The sequence below is a fragment of the Lactuca sativa genome, chromosome 7 (genome assembly GCF_002870075.4).
Source record: "Lactuca sativa cultivar Salinas chromosome 7, Lsat_Salinas_v11, whole genome shotgun sequence".
NCBI classification, from domain to species: domain Eukaryota; kingdom Viridiplantae; phylum Streptophyta; class Magnoliopsida; order Asterales; family Asteraceae; genus Lactuca; species Lactuca sativa.
Genome location: NC_056629.2, coordinates 9754655 through 9768000, shown reverse-complemented (window position 1 = coordinate 9768000; position 13346 = coordinate 9754655). Strand labels below are relative to the sequence as shown.

General features: G+C 41.7%; 1 protein-coding gene across 1 annotated transcript; it reads left to right on the top strand.

Moving 5' to 3' along the window:
- Window positions 1–642: 642 nt before the first annotated feature.
- Window positions 643–2767, top strand: LOC111876930 (UDP-glucuronate 4-epimerase 3). The gene has a single exon (XM_023873483.3). It carries the CDS (start codon window positions 1083–1085, stop codon window positions 2430–2432), a length of 1350 nt encoding a protein of 449 aa, XP_023729251.1. The 5' UTR covers window positions 643–1082; the 3' UTR covers window positions 2433–2767.
- The last annotated feature ends 10579 nt before the right edge of the window (window positions 2768–13346 follow it).

The following is a 13346-nucleotide window of genomic DNA, read 5'->3' as shown; positions in this document are numbered from 1 at the left end:
CCTACTATAATAACTATTAATTTCAAATTTCAAATTTCAAATTTCAATTTCAATTTCAAATAAATTTATATTTTAAACATATGTATTTAACATTTTATTATAATAAATCGTTTAGTACACGGGTCTAACAATTAAACACATAATTTAATTAATTTTTTTTTTGCATGTTTTTTTTTCATAATTTTCACTTATTTCATATTTCAAATTTAAATAAACTCTTCATTTAATCGCTTCTGTTTAACATTATGTTTTAATTAACACGTATAATATACGGGTTTCACAACTAGTATATATATAAAAGAAGATAATAAAATTGTCATACTTTTTTTCCAATATTTTAGTTGCAAATCAAAATGGAAAACACAATTTATAAAACCAAAATTCCAAATGGACCCATTTTAAACATGACAATCATTTAATTTTTTTTTTTTCAAAAATTGAATAGTTATCCGAAAAACCAAAAGTATCCGCATAATGTTGTAAAAACTAAGAATCATACAATGGAAGCACATTAAATTAAGAGAAATTAAAGGTTTCCATTGACCAATCAAACGTTCAAACCAGTAAAAATTTTAATTTCTGTATTTTATAGAAAAACTCTAAATTTACCCCAAATCATGATCAAATTCATAAAGATTTTGTATATTATTTCCTGAATTACACGACCCAGTTTGACCTTTTTAGTTTTTATTATGTTTTTGTGTTTGATTTGATGATAGCTCCATTATAATACAATTTAATTCAAATCCTTCAAATTTACTCCTTCATTTTGGTCGACCTTCATCACCACTCACTCTCTCTCTCTCTCTCTCTCTCTCTGTAGAACCAAAAAAACCCACAATACCAACAATAGTTCTTTCAAGAAACCTTCAGATTCCCCTACAATCGAAAAAGCATAATAAAGTTGGAGGGATTGCCCCAGCACATAGGAAACTTTGTTCCTTCTTATCTTGTTAGATTCCGGAGCGAAAAAGAAGAAAACCGACCAATTATTCATCAAACCCTAGTCAAATAAGAAGAAAACCAGGGGATATAAGAGAAGAGGTGCGTGTGTTTACTTTTTCAAGTTTTCATTGAAGATTATGAAGCAAATGTCGTCATCTCATATGGATAATATCCCATCAACGCCGGGGAAATTCAAGATGGAAAAATCGTCGTACATTCAGAGATGCAGGCATTCTTCATCTGTCGCAAAACTCACATTCTTTGTGTTCTTGGGATTAATCTTGGTTTTATTCTTCAAATCACCATCTACTTCGTCGTTGTCATCATCATCATCATCACCATACTCATCATCGTCATCAATCTCATCAGATCTCTCTCGCAGATCTTTAAAAACCAGTTCATGGGGGGGACTCGCTTGGGAGAAACGTGTCAGATCCTCCGCCAGGATCCGTTCAAGAAACGGGTTCTCCGTTTTAGTCACCGGAGCAGCCGGATTCGTCGGAACCCATGCCAGCGTCGCCTTGAAACGCCGGGGAGATGGCGTTTTAGGCCTGGATAACTTTAACGATTACTATGATCCTGCACTCAAACGAGCTCGTCAATCTCTACTCGAACGAAGTGGGATCTATATCGTGGAAGGAGACATAAACGACGCCCCATTGCTCAAGAAACTCTTCGAATTAATCCCTTTTACTCACGTAATGCATTTAGCTGCTCAAGCAGGTGTTCGTTACGCCATGGAGAATCCAGGCTCTTATGTCCATAGCAACATCGCTGGTTTCGTTAATCTTCTTGAAGTCTGTAAAAGCGCGAATCCACAGCCAGCAATCGTTTGGGCATCATCAAGTTCTGTTTACGGATTGAACACAAAAGTCCCCTTTTCAGAAAAAGATCGAACCGATCAGCCGGCGAGCCTCTACGCCGCCACAAAAAAAGCCGGCGAAGAAATCGCTCATACCTACAATCACATATACGGTTTATCATTAACCGGATTACGATTCTTCACCGTTTACGGACCTTGGGGAAGACCGGATATGGCGTATTTCTTTTTCACGAGAAACATCTTAAAAGGGAAATCAATCCCAATCTTTGAAGCTGCAAATCACGGAACTGTAGCTCGTGATTTCACCTACATTGATGATATCGTAAAGGGTTGTTTGGGTGCGTTAGATACTGCAGAAAAGAGCACCGGAAGCGGCGGGAAGAAACGTGCGCCTGCGCAATTACGGGTTTTTAACCTCGGGAACACCTCGCCGGTTCCAGTTTCCGATCTGGTGAGCATTTTGGAGCGATTGTTGAAGGTTAAAGCGAAGCGATTGGTTATGAAATTGCCCAGAAATGGCGATGTTCAGTTCACCCATGCGAATATTAGTTCGGCTCGGAGGGAGTTTGGGTATAAACCAACTACAGATCTTCAAACGGGGTTGAAGAAGTTCGTCAGATGGTATGTGAGTTACTATGGTTCAGTAAAGAAGAGCGATCAGTGACGATAATTGATGATGAATGAATTCTTTCTCAAATCGGGTGATTTTTTTTTTTTTTTTCTCAAATTCTTGATTTTGATTCGGATATGATTGTTTTATAACGATGCTGTTCGTTTCCCACAAATTATCTTCGTTATCGAGTTTTTCGTATATGTAAACGAGGCCCGGAAAGGCTGAAATCGGACATGGTTTTGATTTGGTTGGGCCTCTTTTTGTGATGTGTACTAAAATTGTTGTAGAATTCATGAAGCATTGACCATAATTCGTTTGTTTTCATCTAGTCGATTTGTATCATTTTGGAATCAAATAAATAGAACGAGATAGCTCGAGTTTATTAATTTTCGGGGGTATACTTTGTTTTTTTCTAATTGTTTTCACGATTGTTTTTTTTAAACCGATCTTAATGAAACAAAAATTGTGAAGTTTTTTTTATCACAAAACAATAGTATAATCAGTGTTCGTACCTTACTACCACTTGCTTTTTAGTTTTTACATGTCAATCATAGTGTTAGGCCCTCAATCAATTGAAAAAAGGTTTGTTTATGTTTGTTTGTTTACAAAATAATTTTAAATTTGAATTTGCCTAAAAATATTAAAACAAAGTTTTACACAAATGTAACAGGTAACGAGCAACAAACTGTGTTGTCATTCCTTTTTTATGACAAAATTAATTCTTTTAAAAATAACATCTATAGATCTCGGGGTCATAATATTACTATGCATGACTCGTTGGACTCTAGTGAAGAGCTCTACATCACCTGATACAAGGAAACCGAAAGTATCAAATGCAAAAGTTATAAACGTGTGTTGATTTTTCATGCATGTTTTCTCATGTTTTGCCACTTTGCATGATGCAGCTTTTAAAGCAATTTGTCTCATAGTGAAAACTTAACTTCCCAAGCCCACAAGAGAGGAAACTCATGTTAAATCTACACATGCATGTTTCCCTGCAGCACATCCAAAAACTAAAACATTAGTTGGTCTAAGTGTTGATCTTCCTTCCAAAGGGTTAGTCAAAAAGTTCACAGGTGTCTCTTTCTTGGCAGAAACACCAACACGCCTAAATATGTGAAAGAAACATCCTTAACCATATCGTGTCGGTACTTGAAACCCGTGAGCTCTCTACAATGAATTACATTCTCCCCAAAGGAGTCCAAGCATGTCTTGCGACAAAAAGGGCATACCAAATTATATTGTTTATGTTTGTTCGTTTATCTTTGTAAACATACTAAATGAGCATAAACGAGTGGAGATAAACAAACATAATTGAACATATATGAACATAAACAAACATATAATATAATAATGTAATCAAATACAATTGAGCATATATGAAAATAAAATGAATTTAAATGAACGAACACAAACGAACAATTACGAACATAATTGAACGAACGATACCATTGTTCGTGTTCGTTCATTTAACTAAACGAACGAGAATTTGTGTTCGTGATCGATCATTTATTAAAAAAACGAAGATAAACGAAATTTTACATGGAACGGTTCACGAACAATTCGATGAACATTCGATTCATTTGCAGTCCTACTCAGCACCAAATCACTCCCACTTATTCTCACATTATTTCTCTTTTTATATAGGAAATAATCAAATCTCACACTGGTATGCAAATTAGATTCAATAACAAAACAAACCAAAAATTTCCAATATCGATCGAGGCTATGACCTGGTCTGACTTTGTAGCCAGGTTTAGGGCCGAGTTTATGCCGGCTGTGGAGCTCCAACAGTTAGCCAGAGAGTTTGTGGATATGAGCCAGACGACTGAGTCAGTGGCGGAGATTACCGCCAAGTTCAGGGAGAGGGCCTTACTGGTGCCTCAGTATGCATGGGATGAGGAGATGCGGAAGACCCGCTATCATGAGATGTTGAGGGCTGACATCCGAAAACATGTCAGCTACTCGGCATGTCCGACATTAGATGATATGATTGTGAGGGCGAGGGAGAAGGAGATTGACATTGAGGACCTCAAGAATAGGAAGGCGGAGACTGAGCAAGTTACAGGAGTTTCGGGGAAAAAACCCAAGGGATTCGACGCTAGGTCGAAGGGCCAACAGGGTCGGGGCCGCTGTGGGAAATGCGGCAAGTCGCATGAGAGTTGTTGCTACAAATGCGGATTGTACCACTCCTACCTCCACTATTCAAACATCAGATTTGTTGTGTTTCCACTACAACCAGCGAGGCCATAAAAAGGCCAATTGCCTGAGATTGACAACATTAACAGCAATGTCGGTGGCGGCGCCAGCTCCAACGACCCTGCGGATTACTGATGGCCGGCAGGGCAAGTCATAGGCTCCGGTGGTGAGGAGCCGAGCCTTCCAATTGACTACCGAGGAGGCACACATCGCACCCGATGTGGTGACAGGTATGATTTCTTCTCCATAACTCTTATTTTATGTCGCTTATGATATTCATGTATATGTTTTATGTGTTGTTTAGGATCGTTCCATGTGAACGGTATCCCAGTTCAGGTGTTGTTCGATTCGGGGGCTTCCCGATCGTTTGTCTCTCTTGCCTTTAGCAAGAGGTTCCATGAGTCTTCGGGCATGTTGGATTGACCTCTAGAGGCTGAGATTGTGTTTTGAGGCTGTTCAAGGAGTGCTACCTGGTAGATTTGGTTCCCATACCATTGCGTGGGAACAAGGTCATCATCGGTATGGACTGGTTGAGCCCTAATGGGGCAGTGATCGACTGCGCGCAGCAGTTGGTTCGGGTCAGGACCCCAAGTGGAGGAGAGCTGGTGATTCAGGGAGAGAGGACACAGCGAGGGCTAGGCGCTACCTTCAGCAGGGTTGCACCTGATATGTCGCCTACGTCATGGATACCCGACAGGAGGGTAAGGCGACCGTGAGTGATGTGCCAGTGTTGTGAGAGTATCCGGATGTATTTCCAGAGGATTTACCTGGAATACCTCCGGAGAGGCAGGTGGAGTTTAGGATCGACCTAGTCCTGGGTGCGGCTCCAATAGCCAAGGCACCGTATCGGGTTACTTCTACCGAGATGCAGGAGTTGTCTACACAGCTGCACGAGCTGTTAGACAAGTGATTCATCAGACCGAGCAGTTCACCCTGGGAGCCCCGATCCTGTTTGTGAAGAAGAAGAACGGATCGCATCGGACGTGTATCGACTACCGACAACTGAATAAGGTAACGGTGAAGAACCGTTACCCACTCCCGAGGATTGATGATCTTTTCAACCAGCTACAGGGGGCATCTTGGTTTTCCAAGATAGATCTGCATTCAGGCTACCATCAGACGAGATTCAGGGATGAGGATGTGCAGAAGACAACGTTTCAGACTCGTTGTGGCCACTATGTGTTCGTGGTGATGCCCTTCGGGCTCACCAATGCTCCTGTCGTGTTCATAGACCTCATGAACCGCGTATGCAGACCGATGTTGGATCGGTATGTGATAGTTTTCATTGACGACATATTGGTTTCCTCCAAGAGGAAGGATCAGCATGAGGAGCACTTGCGAGAGGTGTTGGATACCTTGAGGAGGGAGAGCTTGTATGCCAAGTTCTCCAAGTGCGAATTATGGTTGCGCGAGGTGCAGTTTCTTAGGCACCTTGTCAACAATAACGGGATTTTGGTTGACCCGGTCAAGGTGGAGGCCGTGATGAGATGGGAGGTTCTGAAGTCTCCGTCTGAGATTCGGAGTTTCCTGGGATTGGTGGGCTACTACCAGAGATTCATTCAGGACTTCACCAAGATAGTCGTGCCCTTGACTCGACTAACGAAGAAAGTCGTTGTATTTCGCTGGGGGCCTGAGCAACTTGCAACGTTCAAGACTTTGAGGCGGAGATTATGCGAGGCGCCGATTTTCGCCCTGCCAGAGGACGTGGAGGATTTTGTGGTGTACTGCGATGCGTCCATTTCGGGTTTGGGCGCAATATTGATGCAGATAGGGCATGTCATTTCCTACGCCTCGAGGCAGCTGAAGCCTCACAAGGCAAACTACCCGATGCATGATTTGGAATTGGGGGCGGTTGTCTTCACCCTCAAGATTTGGCGGAACTACCTCTATGGGGTCCGATGTTCCATTTACACGAACCACAAGAGTTTGAGGTACCTCATGGACCAGCCAAGTTTGAACATGAGGCAGCATCGGTGGCTAGATGTGGTGAACGATTACGACTGTGAGATCCTCTACCACCCGGGGAAGGCCAATGTTGTGGCCGATGCTCTTAGCCGCAAGGCAGCCCCAATCAGAGACATTTGCCTATGGATGACAGTGGTGACTCCACTGTTGGAGCAGATCCGAGAGGCCCATCGGGAGGCTATGAAGGAGGAACATCAGAAGAGTGAGCGTATTGTGGGGCAGATTTCCTCCTTCGATTAAGATAGTCGTGGGTTGTTGACACTACGCCGTAGGGTGTGGGTCCTGTATCATGGAGGTGTGCGTCAGGTGTTGATGGAGGAGGCGCACAAATCTAGGTTTTCTATTCATCCCGAGGAGACGAAGATGTACAGAGATCTTCGTCCTGATTACTAGTGGCCCTGCATGAAGCGGGATGTAGCATGGTATGTCGAGAGATGCCTGACCTGCAAGAAGGTCAAGGTGAAGCACCAGCGGCCTCACGGCAAGACGTAGCCGTTGGACATCCCTATGTGGAAATAGGAAGATATTACTATGGATTTCATCACAAAGCTTCCCAGGACCGCACGGGGAGTGAATTCGATTTGGGTCATCATGGATCGGTTGACCAAGAGTGCCCATTTCCTACCGATCCAGGAGAGCATCTCGGTCGAGATGCTGGCCGATATCTACATCCGATAGGTGGTAGCGCGGCACAGAGTTCCAGTCTCCATGATTTCAGACAGAGACGTGCGGTTTACTTTCAGATTCTGGAAGAAGTTTCATGACGAGTTGGGTACTCGTTTACATTTTAGCATTGCTTTTCACCCGCAGACGGATGGTCAGAGCGAGCGAACCATCCAGACATTGGAGGATATGCTACGGGCATGCGTATTAGACTTCGGTGGTGTTGGGTTTTGAGCATTCTAACACTCCTAAGTGTACATGCAACCCTAAATACCTTGGATATATGTTTTCTCTATTATACATGCAAATATGAACTTTCCAAGGTATTCATCCTAACTAGCATAATAACATTGATTCATATGAATATATCAAGTTAGAATTACATACCTTATTGATGTAGAATGTCTTCATGAAGCTTGAGTGCCTAGTGCCCCAAGTGTGACACCTTAAATGGTTCACACAACACCAAATACACTTGGAATAGATTAGAGAGAAATCCACATTTCATGAAAATCGGCTTGCCCTTTCTATCACTCATAGTGGCCGATTTCTTGAGTCATGGGATTCTTTTATATGGTGGCTATTAGGGTTACACCATGTAACTCATAACTTTACCCATTCCTTATGCTCCATGGATTTTAACCTCCACGGAGTATCCATGGGTCACCCCATGGACTTAGTCCAACATAAGGAATCTTGGATCTCAAGCCCACATATGAAAGAATGAATGATTTACACAATCAACTCATATATTTAATTAGTCTCCTTTTGATCACTTAATTAATTCCAAATTAATTCTTGATCAATACTAATTAAATAACCTTATTAATATATTAGAGCTTATAATATATTAATAAACCTTAAGTGTTATTTCTCTCATTTTAGTATATCAAAATGCATGATGCCATGCAACCCAAATGGACCATGCCGGGTCGGGTCAAGTCTTACCAATTATAGTTGTGGACTTAGACATTAATCCAACAAGTGGTAGCTGGGATACCTATCTTCCATTGGCCGAATTCTCCTACAACAACAACTACTACACGAGTATTGATCGTCCTCCCTTCGAGATGCTGTATGGGAGGAAGTGCAGGACCCTGATATGCTGGGGTGAGGTTGGGCAAAGAGTCATGGGAAGTACCGAAGTGGTACTCAAGACGATAGAGAGGATCCAACTGATGGGTTTTGGTCATAAGACATCATATGTGCTCATACAAACCCTAATGCTTGGATCTAGGTTTCTCTATTGTACATGCAAGTTATCCAAGACTATAAACCCTAATTCTAGCATTCAAATAATCATATTAACATGAGAATAGGTTTATAATGTTACCTTGATTGTTATGTATCAATAACAATCCCAAATCTCCTTGTATTGACTTTGGAAGGCTTAGAGTCACAAGTGTCACTCCTCTAATGGTTCACAAACACCATAAGCAAGAGGATGAAGAGGAGAGAGGATGGAGGCTACCAAAACTCGTGTGAAACCCTAGCAAGAAACTTAGCCACGTTTTTGGTCCTTAAGGGATCTATATATAGTGAGGCAATTAGGGTTATCTAACAAGGAAACCCTAATTTGGTTGCTTAAGCCCTAAGCAACCCATAAACTCCTTTAATCAAGCCCTTGGACGATTTCCTTATGGGTTTCCCCATAGAATTCGTCCACCCCTTGATTCAAGGCAATCCATGGCCCAAATTGCAATTATCTTATAATTACAATTCCAGTCCCTTAAGTTTAATTAATCTCTTTTTAGTCACAAAACTAATTACCAGTTAATTATTGACTAATATTAATTAAACAATATGATTTCTCCTTTAATATATTATTCCCATAATATATTAATAAATCATATTTAATCCTTTCTCTCCATAATTCATCCTATCAAGTTGCTTTGGTGAAGGCAACCCAAAAGGACCATGCAGCATCGGGTCAAGTACATACCAAAATAGTTATGGACTTAGACACTAATCCAACACCAGCAGGTCAGGAGCAGGCTTCAGACTGCTCAGAGTCTGCAGAAAAGTTATGCCGACAAGCGTCGATCGAACCTGGAGTTCCAGGTCAGGGATATGGTCCTCCTGAAGGTGTCACCTTGGAAAGGTGTCATCTGGTTCAGGAAGCGGGAAAAATTGGGCCCCAGATACATCGGTCCTTTCAGGGTTGCAGCCCAGGAGAGCAACGTGGTGTACAGGCTGGATCTGCCAATCGAACTTAGTCAGATTCACAGCACCTTTCACGTCTCACAGCTACGGAAGTGTCTGGTAGACGACTCAGCGGTGGTACCACTAGAGGATATTCAGGTGGATGACAGCTTGAACTACATCGAGCGACCGGTAGCTATCCTCGACAGGAAGTCAAAGAATTTGAGGAACAAAAGGGTCGAGTTGGTGAAGGTGCATTAGCAGCACCGCAAGGGCTCAGAATGGACTTGGGAGGCAGAGGAAAAGATGAGAGAGCACTACCCTGAGCTTTTCTCGAATACAACAGCAGACTTCGAGGACGAAGTCTGAAATAAGTGGGAGAGAGTTTTAACATCCGGTTCCCGGTACGTATTTTAATTTGATAAATTGTATGATTTTACCCTGGGACTCGGCGAGTTGGAGGCCCAACTTGGCGAGTGGTGGTTTTCGAGGCTAACAAATTTAATAAACCTAAATATTACAATCTAAAATAGTGTATAGTGGTAAAGGGATTGAATCCACGGAGATTGGTTCAATTCTATAACTCTATGAAAATCTCTTTGTAAAAATACTTGTAAAATGACAATAAATTAAAAATGGGGGGGGGGGGTTGGTCTTTTGAAATACTTGAAATAAACTAGAATTAAACTAAGATTTAAATAAACAATTTCAAAAAAAAAAAAATAAGAGTTTGACGTAAAATTAATAAGAGAAGGATGGTTGACTTAAGGTTTCCACACTTTGACTATCGATGAACATATCATTAGAATCCAATGGTGCAATACTTGATTTAAATCCTTAATTTGGCTATAGTAATCCAAGAAGATTGAAATTACCTAGACTTTTATTAGTTGTTAAAATGGTTAGAGAAGCTCATAACAATTTCCTTAGTCAAAGTCACAATTTCCATTAAGCATGTAATTAGTGAAAGTCAACTAGCATTAAGAACCAAAAAGTCACCAAATCCAAGAGGAGTCAAATGCTTCCACTACCATGTTGGAGGAAATATTTTTATGATTGTGTGAAGCAAAAACAACACAAAAATCATTTGTTGCTTACTAATTTGAGGATCCTTTACTTAATCAAGAAATTAGCCAACTAATCACCACAAATACATTTAAGCTCAAGAATAAAAACATTCAAGTAGTGATAAGATGTTAAAACACAAAACATTCCCATAAAGATTTAAGAACAAGTTCATGGATTCTTCAACATTCAACAAAAGTTCAAAGGATTCAACAAAAGTCAACCAAGATTTGTTTTGCCAAGCATGGCTAAACTCAAGAAAACAAAGTAAGAGAAGATTGTACCAAACATTTAATAAGAATCAAGAGGTAAAAAGATGATGTTCTTGAGTTGTTCTTAGCCTTCAAAAGTCTTCAAAACTCTAGAGAAAATGCTCCAAAATCGGATGTGTCACGATGTGAAAATTTAAAACAAATTTTCATTTTTCAAACATAACATGTCTCACATAAATCATCTCGTAATACAAGTGTATCAATGTTATCACAGTAAAACATATCCCAGAATCTCAAATACAAAATCCTCTGTCAGTGTGTACAACTCATGTCAGCGCCTTCCCGTGATCCTCACTAGTACCCGAAACACATATCACATAACACGGTAAGCATAAATGCTTAGTGAGTTCCCCAAAATACTACATACAACACATGAGCCACTCGAGGCTATAGCTCTACGAGACCTTCCAGTCAATGTGTCCCAGGGGCCTTCCGGTCCCACAATCTGAGTAGACCTTCTGGTCCTACTCCGTCGACCTTCCGGTCCATACCATATTAACCTTCCGGTTCATCCACTGCTGACCTTCCGGTCCATACTCTATTGACCTTCCAGTCCATGCTATACTACTCGTAACATACATAACATATACATAGAAACATAGAAACATATATCACATACTCGTCATAGCACATAAGACCATCCGGTCACACATAATTCCCACTCTAGGTAAAGTTTAGTGAGAAGATTCACCTCGTATGATGTCTAGTATACTCTTGTTCTTGATAACCCTGATCTAGCCTCCTCCTATCAAAATGATAATATCTCTTATCAATACTCTATTTATGTTCTCAACTCTCAAGAATGGGTATAAGACCATTCTACCCCTCCCTGACCTCTCTTGAATCAGTTTGACCAAAACCTTAAGGTTAATGGAAGTCAACTCCAGTCAACGGTCCAAATTTAACCAGACTCGTCGAGTGCACTCGGGTGACTTGGCGAGTCCATGCGTGTCCTCTAGATCCTCCTAAGGCCTCACTCGACTCGTCGATTTAACCTTTCACTCCACGGGTTACCACTGATCACGAATCGCGGGGCAACCTGATCCGACTCGTCGAGTATTCTCATGAACTCGACGAGTTTCCTCCATGGAAATACTCAATTGACCTTCTGAGGTCAGATATGTTTCTCTAACTTATAGATCTGACCTTCTAGCACACCAAAAGTCACGTAAAGGTTCAATCTTTATGTCTATGCACCACATATCTAGCTCTATTTGATAAAATAACCCTTATAATGGTGTCTTAGGCTCAATACTCTTATATGACTGCATAAAGCTAGGTTGTTGGGACTCTCTGGACCTCTCAAGGTCCATATCTAATGTCTATGCCACAAAGGGACACCACATACTCCATAACTCAACTAAAAAGGGGGCAAGGAAACCCTAGATTCATGAGATCCACTATATACACGAAAATAGGCATGGATTCATACCTCAAACAACAACCTTTGATGAGGTGATAGTGGATCTGAGCTCCCCAATTAGCCTAGCTTGAATCCCTTCCTTCCTTATTGCAAGAATGCACAAATGGTGATGAAATTAGCTCCTTCCCTCACTCTCTATGCTCTCTGGTTCGTTTAGGGTTTCTCAAGGGTGTGTGGCCGCAAATGAAGGCCATAAGGACCCTTAAGTAGGAAGCAGGCCCAAAGATTTAGGGTTTTTGTCCACAGTGCGGACTCGTCGAGTCGACTTGCCGACTAGTCGAGTCCATTCATTAATCTGAGTCATCAGTCGCGTTCCTACTCGACGAGTTTAGGCGTCAACTCGTCGAGTCCCTCTTCTTAACTCAAAAATAAATACTTAAATTATGATACCTGGAAATCCGGATGTTACAATTCTCCCCCAATAGAATCAGACTTCGCCCTTGAAGTCTCATTCTACAAACAGCTCTGGATGTTGCTCCCACATCTCCGCCTCTGGCTCCCAAGTCAGCTCGGACGCTCTCTGATGTTGCCACTGGACCTGAACCAGGGGCACCTCTTTGTTCCTCAAAACCTTGATCTTTCGATCCAAGATCGCAATCGACCTCTCAATTTAATTCAGGCTGGCATCCACCTGAATATCCTCTAGCGGCACTACAGCCGTCTCATCAGCTATACACTTCCTCAACTGGGATACGTGGAAGGTATCATGGATCTGACTCAACTCCTCGGGTAGCTCTAAATGGTATGCTACCTTGCCCACTCTGGCAATCATCCTGAAAGGACCAATGTATTGGGGCCCCAGTTTGCCCCTCTTCCTGAACTGGATCACTCCTTTCCAAGGAGATACCTTCAGGAGTACAAAGTCTTCAACCTGAAACTCAAGCTCGGATCGTTGCCTATCCACATAACTCTTATGGCGACTCTAGGCTGTCAGTAACCTCTGTCTGACCTACTGAATCTGCTCCGTCATCTTAAGCACTATCTTAGTGCTACCCATCACTCGTTGCCTTACCTCTCCCCAACAGATGGGGGTCCGACACTTCCTCCCATAAAAAAGCTCAAAGGGAGGCATACCAATACTCGAATGGTGGCTGTTGTTGTAAGAAAACTCAGCTAAAGGTAGGTATGTATCCCAATTTCCACCGAAGTCCATAACACATGCTCGAACCATTTCCTCGAGCGTCTGAATCGTCCGCTCACTTTGTTCATCCGTTTGTGGGTGGTAAGCAATACTGA

Coding starts and splice junctions, on each gene's coding strand:
- LOC111876930 (XM_023873483.3), top strand. CDS start 1,083: ATGAAGCAAATGTCGTCATCTCATATGGATAATATCCCATCAACGCCG.